At 37.9% G+C, this 20,932-nt stretch overlaps 1 protein-coding gene across 1 annotated transcript; it reads left to right on the top strand.

Annotated features, from left to right (window-relative positions):
- Nucleotides 1–604: 604 nt before the first annotated feature.
- On the top strand, nt 605–20,838 carry LOC148820874 (CD209 antigen-like protein C). The gene is made up of 9 exons (XM_088931529.1): nt 605–675; nt 1,714–1,825; nt 11,187–11,336; nt 12,191–12,292; nt 12,975–13,037; nt 15,192–15,245; nt 16,044–16,192; nt 17,132–17,241; nt 18,145–20,838. Exons 3-9 carry the CDS (start codon nt 11,255–11,257, stop codon nt 18,266–18,268), a joined length of 684 nt encoding a protein of 227 aa, XP_088787655.1. The 5' UTR covers nt 605–675; nt 1,714–1,825; nt 11,187–11,254; the 3' UTR covers nt 18,269–20,838.
- The last annotated feature ends 94 nt before the right edge of the window (nt 20,839–20,932 follow it).

Raw genomic sequence — 20,932 nt, 5'->3', positions numbered from 1 at the left:
CTTTATTTTTTTCTTACATATATGACTATATACAGTATTTCAGAAGCACAAGAAAGGGCACATGACTCCTTGCTGTATGACAGACTCTTAATTCAGACAGATGCCTGAAGTTGAACTTAAACCCAAACCCATGGAACTGGAAGGCTATAGTCGTTACGGCCATGCCAATTTTGTGCAGGCAGAAATGAAATTCAAACTATTCATTCAAACTATTAATCAATCATAATAACAACTTGCTGAAGAGATACATTTTTCTCTGAAGTCTTCTTAGTGAAGTCATCAGTGTATTGTGCGAGGGTCCCAATTATCTTGCACTCTGAATTTTCATAATTTCTACTACCATGGTTCTTTAATTCATGGGTTTCACTTGCAATTCTCTTTTACATCAAGAGAATCTTAGAAAAACAAACCTAATAAAAAATTACTTCCTTTAATGAAAAAGTCCAAAATGTCTTTTTATTGGGAAAGTGAATGTCAACGAGAACAAAAAAAACCTCTCACTTCTTGTTTTTTAATTTGCCTGTAGGTTGTGCAAAATCACGCCCCGGTGACTGGATCCTGTTCAGTGGAAGTTGTTACTATTATTCAAAAGAATCAAGAGACTGGAGTGGAGCTCAACAGTACTGTGTCAACCAGGCCTCTAGCCTTGCCATTATCAACAATGTAGACGAGCTGGTAAGAGTGAGATCCCTCCTTTTCTTCTCTACCAGACAGTGAGTTGAAAAATTTAGCCCAGAAATCTATCTGGGGAGGTTAGGTTATGCACCGAAAACAGACATTTTAAAATTACAATCACAATTGGTTGCATTCATTTACAAAAATAGTTATTACAGAAAGATGAGGGCTAGATTGCATTTCTTTAGTGTAAAATCTGTGAAAATGTGTTCACCTGTATTGTCTTGTGTTCTAAATTTGCTTGGTGAGTCTCTGTTTGTGTGAAAGTTATTAAATACCGTATGTTGCTTTTGTTGGTTTGACTGTCGAGAGAAGTGCAATGCAGGCCTGCTTAAATGAACCCCAGAGGGGAAATATAGGGAAGGAGATCAGGGAAAGCAGTCTAAAAAGGTGAACAGTGTCCTAAGTGAAGCTGCAGGTTTAGGGCTGTGGAACAAGGAGACCTCAGAGTTAGAGAGAAGAGAAGCAGACAGAACCAGCAGGGACAGGTGGGGGGCATTTACTTCTAGAACTGCAGCTTAGTTCTAGCTGAGCACTGTGTAGACAAGAATTCTTGGATGTTTTTATTCAGATACTAAGGTGCATTTGCTTGGCAAAATTTAGAAACATAATTTTAGAAAATTCTTTAATATTCTGTTATCACAAAACATTGTTTAGAGAAAAGGATATATTTAAAAGAAGTCTACTGCCACTTCTTGAAAACAAAGTACCACAAAATACTGTACAACTTGTTGGAAAGTGTGAGAAAATCTGCATTCTCAGCCTTGAACAAGTCATGAATCATCAAGATTGTTGAATCAAGAAGAAGAATCCTAGATGTTTCAGTTTTTACTTATCTTCTCCCATTGCTCCTTTTATTTTATTTTAAATCCTCATCAAAATGAGCACAACTGTATTTTTAGTGGGTCCAACAACTAGGATACTCCAGATGAGTTCTTCAGTGGTACAGCTGTGATGCCTACAATTAGAGGCATTATTCTATATCTCTAATAAGTTCAGATTGACTTCATCTTTCACATCTTTCATCATTGCTCCCAGAAACATCTAAGCAACATCTCTTCCAACCACTGGCTGGGGCTGAGTGACAGTGACAGTGAAGGGAATTGGAAATGGGTGGATGGAACACTAGTTGACAAGAGTGACAAGTACTGTAAGTACTGACACTGCCTTTTCTGTCACAGTCTTGTGTGATGAACAGACCCCCCTCATTAATAAATGAACAACCATTGTCTGAGTGAGTTTCACCCTTGAAACTGCAGTATTTCATACTTTTTTCTGGATATGTCACAGAAAGTTTATCATCATTTTGGCCCATTTCAATTTTTTTAATTTTGTTAAATTTGATATAAAAAACCTGTAATTTATTTGATTGAAATATTTTGTCAAACTGTTTCTGACTTCTAAAATTTGGCAATAAGAACTGGTAAGGATTTCTAGGTTTCAGAACGTTAAAATAATTTAAGGTCTGGACAATTCATACTGTTAGACTTACAGTACAAGCTGTCTTCTTCATTTCTTAAGTTGAGCAAATGAGTAGTATTAGGCTGGTCCACAGTTCAATAAACAAGGAATGGACCCTATGCGGGTTCCAAGCTCACAAAGATTCAAAACAGTAAATGAGGGAAATCCAAGACCAGGGTCAAAAGGTGAGCAGGAATTCAAAGCCAGAAGAAGTCTAGAATCAAGGTCTAGGAACACGGTCCAAAAGTCAGAGTTGAGTAACAGGCCAAAATCCAAAAACCAGGTTAGGAGTCCAGGAGGAAAACAAATGATCAAGGGTTGAGAACACCAAACAGAAGAAAACCAATACGGGAAGGTACAAACAGACAAATCTCAGGAACAATGATAAGGCGAACAACGAACAGGGAGGTAAACAGGAGCAGGAGACAAAAACAGGAACCAGGGAAGAATGTACCAAAGGCTAGAACTAGAGCTCAGATTAATGGCAACAATACTGAACACTGTTTGAACCACGAGTAGGGTTTAAGTACGCTGGAGGATGGGGAGGCCTGGTTAGCTGGGACACTGGGTGAGCATGGATTGGCTACAGACATCTGCTTAGTCTGTGCCTCAGCTGCGCAGTTTGAGCAGACAATAGAAGTCAGGATGCCGTAACAAGCAGCTTTCCAATATTGTCTGGTCTACTCATCAAATTAGTCTCATTGAACCAATTTGTACTCAATATTGACTACAAGAGTACCTGTGAGCTGGTGTTTTTGTGGTTAGAGAATTATTTCAAGGTCTACAGTACCTTAGTATTGCTAAGTATAATGAATTAAGCAAACCAATCCTAACTCTTACCCTGAAACAAAACAACTTCAACTCAGCAGCAACTTATACAGATTATAAACATGTGAGTGTTAGAAGGCAAAAGACACATCCTTCCAAATAAAAAGACAAAATGATAGGAAACAAGTGACTTCCTTTCGGGACTGTAGGTACTGGAATGCTGGGGAGCCCAACAATGAGGGTGATGAAGACTGTGGAAAGCTGAGGAACAACAAACGTAATGATGTATCTTGCACTTTACGCAATCCCTGGATCTGTGAGAAGAGAGTCTAACCACCACAGCTGTTCAAGCTTCATCTGCAATGACTCAGGTCTCTGAATTCAAAATCAGAAACAGCACTTAGATATTTAATGATAATCTGCCATGTTTGTCTAATTGTTATTCTTGCTGTGGTCAAAGGGTTTGTGTGAAACTGTCAATCATAGTCATCTTTATTTCTAGGGTTAATTTTAGTGCTTCTTGCTTTTCAATATAAAGGTAGAAACCAGAACAGGTGTGACAGCAGTCTGGTGTTTACAGTTCCACGTTGTAAAATAACTAGTACTGTAGCTCAGCCTGGATTAAGTACAGTTTGAATTTGGGGCAGTCATTGTCCATTTTTAGATGATCGCTATTTGTGTCCTATCCCAGTAATATTCAGATATGGTTCTGATCATGTCAGAATTCATGTGAATTTGTGTCATTTATTTATAAGTTCTTCATTTATATATTAGTACCAAAGATATTAGTGATCAAAGATATTCTGTCCTGTTGTGCGTGTAAATACAGAAGTAAAAAATATCAATCGTTCCTTTCTTATTCTTTAACTTTTTAGCCTTGATGTGGAAATGTGGAAACAAAGCAGAGCTGAAAAAAGTTCAATGCATCAGAAATGTAACAAAGTAAAACAGTGAAAAAACTTTGTTTGATCTTAATAATAAGAGATAATATGAGCATGTGAAAGTAATAAATATCTATTCATTCATTATCATAAAGTTTCTAATGATGTCAAGGTCAGTGAAGCCTATCTTGAAAGGACAGAGCTAAAATCCCAGAATTCCATACCCAGAAGCACATACTTGTACCTGCTCTTCTCCTGGATGGGGATCCCAATCCATCACATGGCCACACAGGAAAGGACAATCCAAGGATAGTTATTAACATAGCCAACTACCATTTGGAGTGGGGAGGAATATTGATGTTTATTGTACAAATCTCTACAATTGCACATAAAAGACAAGTCATGCCTTTTTTCAGTGTACTAAAGTCATGTTATTCTGTTAAAAAAATGTAATGAAAGTAACGTTTTTTTTCACCACATTGTTTTTCACAAATGAAGAAGTTCACTGTGCAAAAGATAAAGCAAAAATAGTCCTATTTGCACTACACAAAGCCACAACTTCACATTGAAGACTCCAACCTCAGCTCAACCTGATAGTATTACTGGCTTGCTTGACTTATTTAATCTTTGTGGAAACCAGGTTTTAGTCTATTTTTCAAACTTTCAGATCACAGATAAAAATTAAATATAGTCTACCCCTTGCTACAACAAGTTCAGTTTGTTCAGTCTCTGAATTGAGTATGAATATTTTTGCAAAAGCAGACTGTTTCCAGCTGTAAAATTACTTATTTCCTGCACTACATGAATAAGGCACTTACTGTATCTTACCTGGCTTCTTGTAGTTAGCAAGTTGTAATCTGTAGATTCCAGCACCAGAAACAAGTATAATCATATTATTTGTTCACCTTAAATGGAACAAACTGACTCTCTTCAGCTCATTAGCAGTGATGGCAACGTGGTGTAGAATGAGGTTTTAATGCAGCAGAGCTAATTACACCATTGTGACAGTACCAAGGCATACTGTATGGAACGCACAAAAAGCACAAACCAAGGATAAACATGTTGCTAGACACATTGTCAGGTCAGTGTCAGGAAATAGAAAATGACAATATCAAGCGCACAAAGAAAAGGAACAGGTAGAATAAGCAGTGATAGATTATTATATAAAGCAAATAAGAAAGGAAAACATTGAAAAAATGTTTTTGAAAATGTTTTTGCTTTTAGAAAATGTTTTGAAATAACCCTACGAAATCCCTCCACCACCTTCCTAGATTATTTTGTGTTCAAGTGCACAAGTTCTTACAAGTGGAAACCAAGAAAGCGCAAGTTATGACTAAAACTGCACTTTTTAAAAAACAGTTATGCATGGCTGGCACAAACTGGAGCAAAATGGAACAGACTACCCACCTTTGTTATTGAAGTAGACTCCCTGGGACTTGTATCAGGATCAGATGCAATGAAGATTATCTTGGAATCACAGGACACAAGGTGCAATAACATACCCAACTGGACAACAGTCCATCCTACACACATGTGCACATGCACAAGTACACAGGGATACTTTAGTCATTCTAAGCTTGCTTGTCTTTGGGAGGTGGGAGAAACCTAAAGAAACCCTGCAGAAAATCAGCAGAACGCATTCAAACTCCATGCAGGCAAAGCCCCAGTCCAGAACTGAAGCATTGACCAAAAAGCTCATCTTGTGAAAGGGCTGGGATTTTACCTTTTTCTTTACGCTTTCAAGAATGACAAGGCTTACACTCTGGGCCATGCAGTGATATTTATGTGCTGGCCCCAGGATTCATTTGAATAACATAGCATTTCACATTGAACAGATCCCATTCATAGAGACAGGTCTTCATGGCCCATGCTAAAATTAAGGAAGAAAAAAATAACGTTTTTGACTTATTGAGAGAGGGGGCACAGGAGAAACCTCAGGACAGATCACAGCACAAGAGTTGTGCTTTTAGGAGGATGCTGCCCCCTAGTGGGATCTTTAATTGTGAACAGTCCCATTTTCAATAAGTACTGTATATTCAACATGTTGCCCATGTTCATCAGAGTTGGGGTGTTAGCCATGCGGTCCTGGCTAAATAACATCATGGTCTTATACAATCTTGTCTCCCTAAATTTCCCTCTCAATTTATTTACTGATAATAAGTATGAGTCTTCTCTGCTGTGCAGTGAGGCTGCTGTAAGTCACACAGGTGGGTCTGGCACTCCAGTGGTGGATGAACCCTCCTACTCTCACAGAGGTAAAGCGCTTAGAGACCCCTTGAGATGAAAGGTCCTGTATCAGTTCCAGGAAGTTTTATACTATGGACACATGGTTTACAAGCACAATAGGATGGGCTCATCACCCACAAGGCGAAGGAGGGGAGTCGACTGCGATGCCAGTTGGGTGACTGGCATGAGTGAGACAGATCTAGAAAAACTAGACCTTGACAATGGAATCTAGCTCCTGTCACATAGAACATCCCTTCACTTGGGGGAAGGTGCCTGAGCTGGTGTGGGAGGTTTAAAAGTACCGACTAAACATAATTGGTCTCATATCTATACACAGCGTTAGCTCTGAAGCCAGATTTCATGATCGGAGCTGGTCTCTCTCCTACGCTGGACTTTCCCTGTGTGAAAAGCCCCCGGTGGGTGTGGAGATCACGAGTACCTGGCTGGGGTCCATAGAGTTGGAGTTTGTTCCGGTTGACGAGGGGGTTGCTTCAATGTGACTACGAGTTGCAGAGGAAAATACTGACTGTTACTGTACAACGGTTCGGAGGATTCATCCCACGCAAACACAGACACACTTCCATTTTGCTACAGAAACCAGCTGTGGCTCCTTACAGGCAGAAACATCTCTGGTGACTTTAGAATGTGATATGGGCATTTATCTGTCCATCCATTCATAATTAACAGGCATTTACCTTGTTAACATCAAGTATTTGAGTCCTGCCTTAGTCCCAGACCAGTGCAGAGTCATTGGGTTTCCTCGTTTGAGTCTCTCGCTTATTCCTAGTTGCACTTCATTGCTCTCTTATTCTCTTGCTTGCTTTCTAAATGCTTTGCTGTACACAGACCCTCACTTGTGCTCATGACCTGGCACTCAGATTGCCTCTGCTTGTTTACTCACTGTGTCTACTTGGCTTCGGACCCTACTTGCTATTTTGACTATGTCTATGACTATGTCTCCTGGATTTGAACTCGAGTTCCACCTTGTCTCGAGTCTCAGTGCGGTACTTTCAGTTACACTTCTGCTAGTGTGTTTGCTGCTGATCCAGAACCCAGCAAGTGGATTCACCCTCCTGGTCTGACACTGCTGCCCTCTTCAGGACAGTGCAATAACATCATAAAATGAGGTACAGTATATGTAAACTGCATGTAAAGTTTTGTTTAATATAATAAAATATATATAATATCTTAATGATATCTGTTTGAGAAATATAGTTATCAAGTCCTGTTGATATTTTTCAGAAGAACACGTCCATGAAGAGCAGGTACTGTATGTGAACTCCAACCTGCTTTCCTCTTTTCTATTGTACTGAGTCTAAACACACAGCTGCACTGACTCCTGAATATCATTGCAGAGCCCAGCACACACTGCAGGACCCAGATGGGGTTTCATAACAATGATAGATTTTGCCAAGCACCATGTAGAGAGTCTGGGAGAAGATGAGTACTGGGGTACTGGGGGGGCAGGATCACAAGGGGGAGCGCGGTTTACAGGTTTTCTTTGTACAGGAGGAACATTGAGAATTGTGGAGTCAATCAGATAAAAGCAATGAGAGTCTGATTGTCTGTGTAAGAGCCCTGGAGTGAAGTGACTGATCTCCTCCTGTTTGCTCTACAGGTGTCACTACATGTCCTGGTGATCCTCTCCCGACAGTGGGTCTTTAGTGTGCTGACTCTTTAGCTGCTGTCCTCATATTGACACTAACAGAAATGTGCTGCATTCTTCATTTCAATTTTGTACATCTGTATGACCTTTTTATACTACTTCAATTGCTTACATTTGAAAAAATGAACTTTTTAAAATACTTTTTTTTAATTATCTTTGGTTAAGTCAGTGTTGTTTTTGCTTTCTCTATCAGCTCCTGCGTCTCTGGACACCAACACAGCAGCACCCTATCTCTCATTGTCTGAGGATCCGAACAGCATGAGATACTGAGATGTTGGATCAGTGTCTCTTTGTGCTGGGATCTGAGGCATTCACCTCAGGGAGTCTAGAAGAAGGAATGTGGGCTTTACAGCTGTCAGGAGCTGCTACCATTGCATTGACCTCACCAGTGACACAGCTCACTATGAAGAGCAAATCCCAAAAGATCAGAGTGCAGCCAGACTATGACAGGGGGAGGTGTCGTTCTCTGAATCTAGTGATGGGACTCCCATCTACACTTATAAACAGACATTTAATGAGGGGATGTTTCCAGTTTTTAGTTCCTGGTTCTGACCCTAATCTTTTGCAAATCTTCCCAGTGAAGGTGGTTTGTAACAGGAAAAAAGGTAGAATTATAAAGCCTGTTGAGCCTCAGTGGCATCACTGTTATAAGTTATAAAAGAGTTTCCAGGAGTGTTTCAGTTGTATTCCAGGCTGGATGATCACTTTCATTAATCACATAGTGAACTAAATGAACCAAAGTGGATGAAATTGATTATTAATTTGATGAAGAATTTATAGAGAGCTTTTGGAATGAAATTGTTATTTATTTAAAAGAAGTAAAGCCTGATGATTCTGAAGAGATTTTAAAACATTGGGGGTAACATTGTTACACCTAATTATTATTTTGTAAAGTGTTAGTTGTGAGCTGGCCATGGCATTATGATACAGTAGTGATGGGTTTGGAGGAGGTGGAGTTTATAGACAGTATCTATTGTGTTCCTGTGTCCTCAGAGCTGATCTGAGAGTGAGTCAAACTCTGAAGTGAATATAAAGTGTAATTCCATGCTATAGAAACATGAAAAAATCACAATCACCTTGGAACACAGAGGAATATTCTGGTTGTTTGCTGAAATTTTCTAGGTTTTTCTAACAGAATTCCAGTTCCTGGGGGTACTAGTCTAGCACCACTGTAAGAATCTTAATCCAATACTCTGCTGTACAGTAGTTGCATTCTCATGAGCTTTGCCTGTAGCTCCCTCAGTCTCTGAAGTACAGTAAAAGATACCAAACTGACTTGTGTCTTCAAGAGCTTTACACAGATATTACAAGCATGTAAGTGTGTTACAGAATCACCTAAAGGCTAAGAATCTCTGTTACTTGAGAAACATGATTAGCTGTTGGCTTTTTTGTCTACTGGGTAAATGAAATAAAATCTGGGCTTTGGACTTTTGGTCCTGCTGTTGTACATTGAGCAAGATATTTGACCCTAGTGGCTCCAGTCCACCGAGCTGTATTAAATTGGGAATAGCATTGTTGGGGTCAGGCCTTGCTATGGTTTCATGTCTCTTTCGGAGGAGGGAGTCATATGCAGATTGTATCTTACATTACCTACTGTATCAATGTGACATAGCTGCAGCACTAAAGAGCTACAGAGCATGACAATCAAATTTAAGCTCACTTTGTATTGTCATATTCTTAGCACCCTAAAAGCATGATGACAGATACTGTATTTGTTCTAATCCAGTATTTTTTTTTCTTTTTTAAGTAACCAAAATTAAACTTACAAACTGGCACAGTTAATATTTTAAATCAATTCAGTTTATTGTCATATACACATAAAGTGCATTGAAATGCTTATTTGCATGTATACCCCAATACAAAGACATTAAGAAAACACCAAAAAACATAAACACAGTCTTGACTTAAACATCTCTTCTGAAGGATTGTACCTCAATCCTGGGCCATTGCACATTGTGATGCAGGAGGAAGAGCTCAACCAACAACACTTGCAGCAGCAAAGTGGGTGTCTTGATGGGTTCCCATTCCAGTACTCATAATTCCCAGCCTTGCTGAACTTCTGAGACCTTACAAGATCAGTCTATAAAACAGTAATGTAGCTACCAGAATTTCTCTATTGGGGTTATGTGATGATGACCTAGAGAGAATAGAAGACTGATAAATGAAGATTTTGTCAAAATCCTGTAGCAGTTTTATGGTCTGTATTTAAGCTCCCAGTCAAAGAATACAGATACATGTACACAAATCGAACCCCATATCTGTTGATAATTTTGGCTTCATGAGCACTTTCATCCATGGTGCATAGCATTATGATAAAATGTATCACTAATTAAAACCTACAAAATCTAATGCACAAGGCAAAGAACTTCTGTCATGTTCAAAAAAGAATGCTGAGCTTCTTTTGCTGAGCATCAAACTATTTTAGGTGAGAATCAAAAAAGGAACTTCTGTTTACTATGAACTGCTGGCAGTAGGACTCTCATTTGTTCTTTCCTGTGACACATCAACTACTTTACCACATATTTCCTCTTTAAAACAACTCATATTGTAAATGCTGTGATAAGTTACCATTTCAGCTCAACTGTGCAAAGAGACGCATCTGTTCTACTGACCAACAAGATGGCAGATATCTATGAGAATAGTGATTTTCATCATGTGGAGGATCAGAAACAATTTAAGGCTGGGAAAACACCAGAGCCATCAGGTATACAGTACCTTATTCTCTCTCAACAGGTGGTCCTGGAGGAATTCTTCAAGAACACAGATGTTTTTTTTCTCGTTCTTACCATGGTTGTTACCTGCACATATACTGTACTGTATCTGTATTTTACAGTATGTTGGTAGAGAAAAATCCAACTGTCTGTACCATCATTAAAGATTGTTGATTATTCTGCATTTGTTTGACATTCTTCTTTAATCTTTTAAATACCATTAGAAGTATTCTGTTTGTCCGTGGTTTCAAAATGCAACACAAGCCTCAATTATCTAGCTTTTTGTACTATTTATGTTTATTGTGTAATTATCTACTGTACGCATTTCATTAACTTTTACCTCTCCTATGTAGTGGCATGATATTCCACATTATTACACAAATCTTATCCATGTGCATAACTATAGGGTGAAAATATAACCAACTTAAACACAAAGGAAGAAATTCATCCTTTGTAAGAAAGGAAATGCCTTTCATATTTTTTTATGAGTGTGTAAATCATGCATTGAATTAATGCATTTTTGCTTAAGTTAAAAAAATTACTTCATATTTCCCAAATCAAACAATAGCATTTTTCCATACAGCACCATAAAATAATGTTCCACGTAGGATTTAGATCTACAGTACTTGATTGTATATCAAGTAACTTTTGTTGAGTGTTATCACGATGACCACAATAAAAACATTATCTAAATAATGACCCAATGAGCTCAGATGTTACAAGTTTGGGCACTTCAAGAACATGCCTGACAGAACTGTTTTAATTGATTTAAGTGGTTAGAGATATTTGTTTCTGCAGGGCATCAGTGGTGTTATGAAGATGATGAGAGTGATGCAGACTATGAAAACATTGAACACACCCTAGCAATGAAGGAGACCAGCCAAACCCCAGAGAGGAGAAGGGAGGACAACTCAGAGAAAGGAACAGAAGAGCTGAAATCCAGCATAAGTACGGCCAAGACGCCGACTGCCAAATACAATCTGGTGATGTGTCAGGTATTTTTAAACAGCTACCTTCATGGCGCTGTTTAACAGACGTTCAGGAGGTCAGTTTGTAACTCTGTGCGCAGCTTTTTTACATCCTTTCCTCACAAGTGATGGCTTTTGTCAAGGTGCTGTCATTTCATCAGCCAGGTTAATTAATGCCAAAATATAAGTACAGTATCTCCTTTATATTAATCTCCTTTTATCATTATTAGATTTTAACAAACTACTGCATTAACTATTTCTCTTGAGCCACTTTCCAGAGTAATGTTATGCTTAAGTTTTAAGTTTTTGTGGTCATTCAGGATGAAAAGTGTGTAGCAGAGCTAGTTTGGACACGGTGACGTCATCGCCCTCCATGCGCATAGCAGGGACCTCAGCTGCCTGGGCTGAGGGAGATCTCCTTTAGCTCATGTGGCTGGTCCCCTGTTGCGTTATGTTGGAGACCTGGGTTCGCGCCCCAGGTGTTACAGGATGAATCGGCAGCGTGGAGAGGTGGAGGGCACAAGAACTGCCGAACTGTGAAAGTCACAAGTGCAATATACTGGAAAGTGCATAATTAAAGGGAGCCATTTCAAAGGAAATATTCCACAAAAGATTGGGCCCAAATCAACATTATTTTAGATATTATCAGTCTTTTTTTTCTTGCTGAAAACCCAGGCTATTTGTTGCTTTATAAGTAACATAAGACTTCCTAAATTTTCTAAAAAAAAAGAGAAGAAATTTCACTTCCCCCAAAGTTAGAATGTTCACAGAGGCAAATATAAAAAGTAACCTACTGGATTGTAAATAGGTCTTCTACTCCTTTTACTCCTCCAGCTGCTGCTTTTTCTAGGAACAAGTCCATCATTCTGCTGTATGTCCTGTTGTTGATGGTCACTCTGGGTTGGGTAGGCTTCATCACAGTGGCCTTCATAAAATGTAAGTCCTCAATATGGCAGAGAATTAGGCTTGAATGAACCATTTTATTTTATAATTCATGTGTTCCTATTTTGCAAAAGAAAAAAAACATGAACTCTTCAATTTGACTTGGACAAAGGTTTCTTAGTGTGATTTATATATATATATTATGTATAATATGTATATTATGTACTATATATTATATATAGATTTATTTAGTTAGTATAAATAACTGTTTGCTATTGTGGAGTGTGTAGTGGCATAGTGATTAGCACTAGGGTCCTGGCTTCAATTTCTGCAGCGCCATTTTGTGGCTGTGTTTTTTATGTTCTTATGGGTTTCCTCTGGGTGCTCTTGGTTCTGCCCACAGTCCAAAGAGTGTGTGTTTTTGAAGAGTCTCATCCAGGGTGTAACCCGCCTTGCACCAATCACTTGCCCAGATAGGATCCACGATACGATAATAAATACGATCCTGTATTTGAAAAGGAGTTAGAAAATGTCTTGAACCTATACATACAAATCCAGAGAAACCACTTTATTGCAGATTTTAATAGCCAAGGGCCATTCTGGTAGGAAACCATGAAAATGAATCCATTCGTGAAGATGGGAGCTTCACCTTTGCTCATGACAGTCAATTGTCTCTGTCACAGCAGATCAGAAATTGTAATTCCACTCTTGATCTGGACTTGTTTCTCTCCTTCAGATTCTGCACTGACAGAAGAGATTCAGCACCTGCGAATGAGTCACATCACCTTGAAGGAGAACAGTAAGATCAGAGTTACAAGCATAATTCCTGTCTGCTTTTGAACCCTGTAGGACCCATTATTTCTGTAATTACATTATTCTTATTATCGAGAAGAGCCAATGCATTTTCCATATGTTATAAATGTTTTGCAGAAAACATGTAAATGTTTTCTGAAAATAAAATTTGACTGCATTTGCATTTTAATCCATTTTTGAAACTTAAGCTAAATCTTTTGCAAAACCACACACAAGATATTGTATATACTATATAAAATATGTCAAAACATGTGTCAAAACAGTTTCACATACTGTAAAACTTCCTTTACTTCAACAGCGCTCAGTGCCTCTCTTTCCAGTCTTTCCCCAACTCTCCTTATAACTGTTTCACTTCTGTTCAAGTTCAAGCACCAAAGAAACAAAACTGTTTCCCTCTTTGACTAGTGGTTTATTTATCTTCAAAGTTTCTGCAGGAATCCAAAGCCTGAGAATAAAACAAGCTGGGTCAATGAGCAATATTTTTGAATGGGGGAGAGGGGGGGCGGGTGTTTGTGCTTGCAGTGCTGACACAAAGTATTCAGACATATACCAAATTGATGTGTTAGCCGCAATTTACAGGCCTGGGCTAAATTAGTGCACATTTCAAGTAAGCCACTTGAAACTAGCTTTCAGATTACCAGAGGCTTATTGCATTAGGCTCAGTAACTGTTGCATAGACTCATTAGCCAGTCTGAAAAAGGCACAACAGCGCCTGCACTTTCTGAAGTGCTTAAAGAAATGCAGTATGGGGAAGTTCCTCCAGTTTCTCATGAACTTTTATAGCAACACCATAGAATGTGTCCTCACTAGTGGCATCACTGCATTTCTATTTATATTTCTGTCTTAGTCTTTGTATTATGTGGAATGTCTGCATTTATAGATTTCTTTTTGTTTGGGCTACTTGGTTGTTTTAAATGAGTTCAGTGAAACTTTGTCCAAATCATAAAGTCAACTTCCTTTATTTAAATAAAATTAGGATGACAATGCAAATACCATTCTGATAGGAAACATGTAAATGTTTTCTGAAAATAAAATTTGACTGCATTTGCATTTTAATCAATTTTTGAAACTGAAGCTAAATCTTTTGCAAAACCACACACAAGATATTGTATATACTGTATAAAATAAGGAACAAGTAATAGGTTTATTCCATGCTGAAAAGAGAAGAAAGAAAATACAATGTTTCGGCCGTGGAGCCTCCTTCAGGTGTGAGAAAGACAGGGCAGTAGGCAAAGGTAATGTAGCGGGAGAACAAAAACTGGGAGAGAGGAGGAGCGAGAGGCAGGAGCAGGAGACAAAAAGAGAGGCCAATCAGGAGGTGTGAAGTCAGGATAGGTGTAGAAAGGTGTGAAAATAAAATATTTTTCTGTATAAAATATACTGTATAAAATATGTCAAAACAGTTTCACATACTGTAAAACTTCCTTTTCCTCAACAGCTCTCAGTTGTCTTTGTATTATGTGGAATGCCTGCATTTATACATTTCTTTTTGTTTGGGCTACTTGGTTGTTTTAAATGAGTTCAGTAAAAATCATAAAGTCAGCTTCCTTTGTTTAAATAAAATTAGGATGCAATGCAATGCAAATACATTCTTTTTATTATAGTGGAAAATATAGACCGCGTACCCTTTAAAGTGAAAGATAAGTAAGAAATAGCCCATTATTGAAGATGTTTGTGTGGGTAGTTGCATCAACATGCGTAGGCTGCAAAGGAACAGGTAAAGGTTTATTCCATGGTGAAAGGAAAAGATGATAGACACAACATGTCGGCTGTGGAGCCTTCTTCAGGTGTGAAGCAATTCTAAAATCATATACTGTAGTCATTTATACAACATTAGGATGGCAATGCATATATGGTCTCTTTTTTGCTGTGCTGGCCGCTAAAATGTGTGGACTCTGTAAAGTGACAGATAATACAGACAGACAGTAAATAAGAATAAGTAAATACAGTAAGTAAGTAAATAAGAATAATACATTATTGTTTTCTTGAATTGCACTCATTTTGAACATCTGACAATCCAATTCCAAAATCATATAGTCAGTGTACTGTAGTTATTTAAACAAGATTAGGCTAACATTGGAAATATTTTTTTTTGTTTTGTACTGTGCACTACAGAACATGGAGTTTATGTTTTTTTCAGTGTCTCAGCTGTCATCCAGCCTGAACAGTTCATCTTCCCAGCTCCAAGCTCAAGGTCAGTACTTTGATTCTACGGTAGTTCAGAACAGATGATACATTACACACAGTATTACACATTAGGTCAGACAGAAGTGTCTCATCCTTTGAGCTTGTTGTTTTAACCTGATCAAAAAGAGAATGCTCAGCCTCTGGGAATATATGGTTTTACCTGCATTTCCAAGAAATTATTGATTTGCAGTAAAAATCATACAGGTTTGTGTAATGCATTTGTAGGATTTGGTAAAACAATATTCTACATTTTATTGCAAGAAATTGTCAGTTAAATTCAATAATAACATTATAAATTAGTATAGTTAAATTTCCTTCTGCTAAAAAGATTAGTAAAAACATCAAGCCATATCATAAACCAGAAAAACCTGTTTGGGAAAATCATACAAACTTCATACAGATACCTGAGGCTGGACTCAATCCCATGGAGCTGGAAGGCTGTAGTGTTAATGTCCATGCCAATTTGCTGCAGGCAGAAATTAGATTCAAACTATTTATTCAAACGATTAATCAATCATAGCAACAACATGCTGAAGAGAGTTCTTCTTAGGAAAGTCATCAGTCTAGTATGCAGAAGTTGAGTGCCAATTGTTTGAATCCTCAAATTTCATCAGTACTGTCACCATGGTTCTTTAATTCTTTGGTTTCACATGTTATTCTGTTTTAGGTCAAGTGAATCTTGGAAAAACCAACCTTATAAAAATTACTTTTTTTAATGAAATAGGTGAAACTGTTATTATGCTGGAAAAGCAACAATGTCAACAACAACAGAGAACAAAAATATTGCTTCTTTTTTTGTCATTAGAATGTATAAAAGTGTGCCCCTGTGACTGGATCCTGTTCAGTGGAAGTTGTTACTATTATTCAAAGGAATCAAGAAACTGGAGTAGAGCTCAAGAGTACTGTGTCAACCAGGCTTCTAGCCTTGCCATTATCAACAATGTAGATGAGCTGGTGAGACTCAGATGCCTTCTTTCCTTCTATACCTGACATTGAGTTTAAATCACACTTGGTTGCATTCATTTACAGAAATAGTTCTTACAGAGTGATGAATGGCTAGATTGCATTTCCAATAGCCAGTAAAGCTAGAGGTGAGGGGTGAGGGAGGAGATGAAGTTGAATAATTTGTGGGTAAAGTTTTGGAGCAGAAAAAGAAGTTACAGAAAGTCCGATATTGGAAAGGGAAAGAGTTTTGAGAAGGGAAGACAACTTAGAGAAGAGCTTTGAAGGATTGTTGGTAGAAGACTGGATGATGGATTGAAAATGAAAATGACTGACTGAGACTGAAATGAATGAGGAAAGAAGAGGACAACAGAGATCACCATTTGTTTTCAACTAGGGGGCAGCTTAGTTCTAGCTGAGCACAGTCTGGAGGAGAATCTGTGGATGTTTTTATTCCGATACAGTGGTGGGTTTGCTTGGGAAAATGTAGAACCATTTTATAGTATTTTACACATTTTTAGGCAAAGGTTTTAATATTCTGTTATTACAGAACATCATTTAGTGAAAAGGATATACTGTATGATTTACTGTATAAAAAGTCTACTGTCACTTCTTGCAAATCAAGTGCCACTAAACACAAACTGTTAGAAACTGAGAAAATATAATTTTTTAGCCTAAAGCAAGTCAAGACTCATCAAGACTTTGGAATCAAGAACAAAGATCAAGATGTTTTTTACTCCCTTTCTCCCAGTGCTACCTTTAATGTTCTGTTTTAACTTTTCATCAAAATGAACACAGTTGTACATTTACTAAAAAAGGTTTAGTGGATCCAACAACTAGGATATCCTAGATGAGTTCAGAGGTACAGTTGTGAGGTTTACAATTACAGGCAGTATTCTGTATCTCATGATTTCAGATGGGTTTATCACATCTTTCATCATTGCTCCCCAGATATATCTAAGACAAAAACTCTCTTCCAACCACTGGGTGGGGTTGAGTGACCGTAACACTGAAGGGAGCTGGAAATGGGTGGATGGAAGACTAGTGGACATGAGTGACAAGTAAGTACTGACAGACCCCCGCTGAAAAAAATAACCCCCAATAAACAAGCAACCTCTATCTGAGTGAATTTCACCCCTGGTCCTGCATTATAATCTCTTCTGGTTACATCACACAATGAGTTTGGCTCATTTTAATTTTTAATTTTTGATCAATTTGATATAAAAATGTATTTGATTGAAACAGAAACAACTGTTTCTGCTCTCAAAAATTTGGCAATACAACTTGTTACGCCCAGGCCAGGAGCAGCTCTCATTGCAATGTTGCCCTTGCAACCAGAATATTCACACGGGCTCTCAGGTCCTTCCTGTCCCATGCAAACGTAGTGGGGTGGCATTTCGCATCGACAGCCTGTCTTTCAATCAGGTATTCAATCCCAAAATCAATCAGGGAATTAAGCAGGCTGTTTAAGTATTTTTCCCTGAGCCAGAATTAACCGTATTTAATGCTTGGCCTACAAATGCCTTTATCTAACTCTTTGAACACTGAATCAGCTGGGCCTGCTGCATTCTCTGCTGGCTTGAATTCTCACTTTTTTTGACTAGCTGTCTCCTCCTAGACTTCTGCTCCCAGCCTTCTCCATTCCAGACAGTTGTCTGCCACTCGGAGCATGTGCCTCATACTGACATCTCTTTTTTTCAGTTCTGTCAGCCTTTCCTCTCTAGTTAAAGGCAGCTTTTTCCTGCTTCATCTGGGGAATGATTTTGAAGGTCTGCTAGTACAGTATGTTGCAAAGTACTGTGTAATGAATTAAGTAAAGTAATCCTATCTCTAACCCTGAAACCAGCTCAGCAGTCAGTCTTGTGCAGATCATAACCATGTGAGTGTTCGCAGGCAAAAAACAAATCCTCCCAAACGAAAGGCCAAAACTCCAGGAAACAATTGTTTTCTTTTCTGGAATACAGATACTGGAATGCTGGGGAGCCCAACAATGTGAAGGATGAGGATTGTGGAGAGCTGACAGACAGAAAAATAAATGATAGGTCTTGCAGCTCAGACATTCCATGGATTTGTGAGAAGAGAGTCTAACCACCTCAGCTGTTCTGGCTTCATCTGTTCTACCTAAAATCCTTTAAAATTTGTAACAACACTTAGATATTTAATTAGAAACTATCATATTTATCTAATTGTCACTTTTTACCCAGACTTGGGGTCAAAGGGGTGGGTGTGAAACTCTGTTAAACATTTGCAGCTTTATTTCTTGGTTTCATTTTAGTGCTTTCTGCCTTTCAGTATAGAGGCAGAAACTACAGGCTACAAATAACTGGCCTGAAAACAGCCCGGTGTTTTCAAAATCACATTTGAAAATAACAAGCAGCTCAGTCAGCATTCAGTATGAATTTGAAACATCAGTGTCCACCCTGTGACTGTCATTATCTGTGTTCATCCCAATAAGTGACTGTAATATTCAGATATCATTCTGAACATGACAGAATTTAAAAATTATTTTAAAGTTCTACATTTATAAAATAGTATTAAGACCAAAGATATTTTAACTTGATGTATTGGTGAATTCAATCACTGAATTATTCCTTTCTCATTTTTTAACTTTGTGGCCCTTAAGTGGAAATGTCACAGCTCAGTTCATTCTTATACTAGACAAAGCAGAGTCATAACAATATTTCAAAGTGTCAGAAATGTAACAAAGTGAGATTGAAACTGAAAAGATTTTGTGATCATTTAATGTTTGAAGAGAATATCACAAAGTCTCTCGTGATGCCGATGGCAGTGAAGCCAGTCCTGAATGGACAGAGGTGAAATCCCATCATTTCCATTCCCAGAAGCGCATCTCAGTCCTTTCCCAGATGGGGATCCCAATCCATCGCAGGGCCACAGAGGAAAGAAAAATTTGAAGGTAGTCATTATCATAGCCAACACACCATTGGGAGTGGGGAGGAAACAAGAGCACTAGAGGGGGGGGGAGAGAATACACAAGAACATGCAAACTCCACACAGACAGATTGTCAAGGCTGAACACTTAAGCTATGAGGCCGCAGTGCTTACAACCCAAAATAAATCTGTGCTGATGTCATACAATGTTTGTCATACAAATCTCTGCAATTGCACAAAATTGTAATGCCTTTTCTGTTTCTACTAAAGCCTTGTTTTTCCATTTAAAAATGTAAGAAAAGTTCTGATTATTATTTTCAGCAGGCTTTTTTCACAAATCTGAGAATTACTTTTCACAAATGAAGAGGTTCACTGTGCAAAGGTTATACCAGATAATGGAAAATTAGTTCTGTTTACACAAAGCCACAACATCTTTCACTACCTAAACCACTTCTATTTCTGGCTTTCTATTCTCTCTTGAGAATTTTACTTCCGTCTTGAATAATTTAGCAATTTAAATGTGTGTTACATTATTTGTCAGTTTCTTTGGTACTTCTTAAAAGCCTTTGACATTTAAAAATGATGTTTTATTCATGCATTTATTATTTAGTAGAATCAATCTTTCTTATATCTTAGTGGATGTACAGTACAGTAAAAAATATCTTGGAACTGAAGGAAAATTTCCTTTAATAAAATAAGAGATCCGACCCTTAAGAGAGCAGGGTGCTCATATTTCCATTCCAAATAAACACTTACTGTAGTTTTAATGAGTGAAGAAAAAAACTTCAGGGGACTGAGACTTTAACAACACAAAAAGAGCTTCAGCTATGTAACTGCTCTCTTGACAGATCTCAGTAAGTTTAACAGGTCTCTGGCAGGGATCCACAGTCTTCACATCTGAGATTCTAACATAAGATCAATCTGACAGTATTACTGAATTGACTATAATTAATTAAAAGTATATTTTCCAAACTTTCAGATCACAGATTAAAATGAAACACAGATCCCTTCTTGCGGCAAGAAGTGGAGTTCGTTCAGTCTCTGAATTGAGTAGACTCTAGCACAAAAACTAGTATGATGATATTTTTTGTTACATTTTTGTACAGTATATGTAGTTTAGAATGAGATTTTAATACAGCAGCGCTTAACAGTGCCTTTGTGACAGAAACAATTGCAACTGCAAAGGTATATGGTACATAGTAACCAAGGCAAACACTTTGCTAGAAGTCCAAGACAATGTCAGGTAAAATATGAAATAACAACTTGTGCACAGGAAAAAGGAAGAGGTGGAATAAGCAGTGTCATGGAAATATAACTATCAAGGAAGCCACAAGAGAGAGTTCTCACCTGAGTAAGGTCTTTATTTCAATATTGCAATATTGGGAGCCCTGTTGTCACTCTGCAAAGTGCATCAGAGACTCAATTTGTTACAAGCATTACAGGGTTTTTATAAGATGTTGCGCTATAAGAGAAAGCTCAGCACTTTGTCCCTTCTAACACTTCCCCTTTCCTTAAGACAAAACAGATTACATCATAAAAACGAAAGAAGAAGCACCACTAGATTTGTTTTCAAAGCTTATCAGTTACTTTCGGCTAATCTAATGACCCAGACAGCATATATTGTTTTGGTACATTGTCTTCTAAAGTAACCTAAACAGTGTACTTTGTTGACGCACTGTTTTCTAAAAATCTGCACGTACTGTAGCACAGCAGTTACATCCTTGAAATATATTTTCTAAAAGCACAAATATATTTTTCGCATAGCTCTCTACATTTTAAGAATCAATTAACTTATTAGATTTCCATTTCAGCAGTTATAACATAGAAAGCAAAAAGAAAAGGAAAGCGCCAGCAGCCATATCA

The sequence above is a fragment of the Atractosteus spatula genome, chromosome 14 (assembly GCF_055471065.1).
Source record: "Atractosteus spatula isolate fAtrSpa1 chromosome 14, fAtrSpa1.hap1, whole genome shotgun sequence".
Classification (NCBI taxonomy): Eukaryota; Metazoa; Chordata; class Actinopteri; order Semionotiformes; family Lepisosteidae; genus Atractosteus; species Atractosteus spatula.
This window is presented reverse-complemented; position numbering and strand designations above follow the sequence as displayed.

Bases quoted from the DNA above. Each gene is read 5' to 3' on its own strand.
- LOC148820874 (XM_088931529.1), top strand. From the start codon at position 11,255: ATGAAGGAGACCAGCCAAACCCCAGAGAGGAGAAGGGAGGACAACTCA. The intron at 12,293-12,974 runs GTAAGTCCTCAA...TCTCTCCTTCAG, and splicing joins CACAGTGGCCTTCATAAAAT to ATTCTGCACTGACAGAAGAG. The intron at 13,038-15,191 runs GTAAGATCAGAG...TGTTTTTTTCAG, and splicing joins CATCACCTTGAAGGAGAACA to TGTCTCAGCTGTCATCCAGC.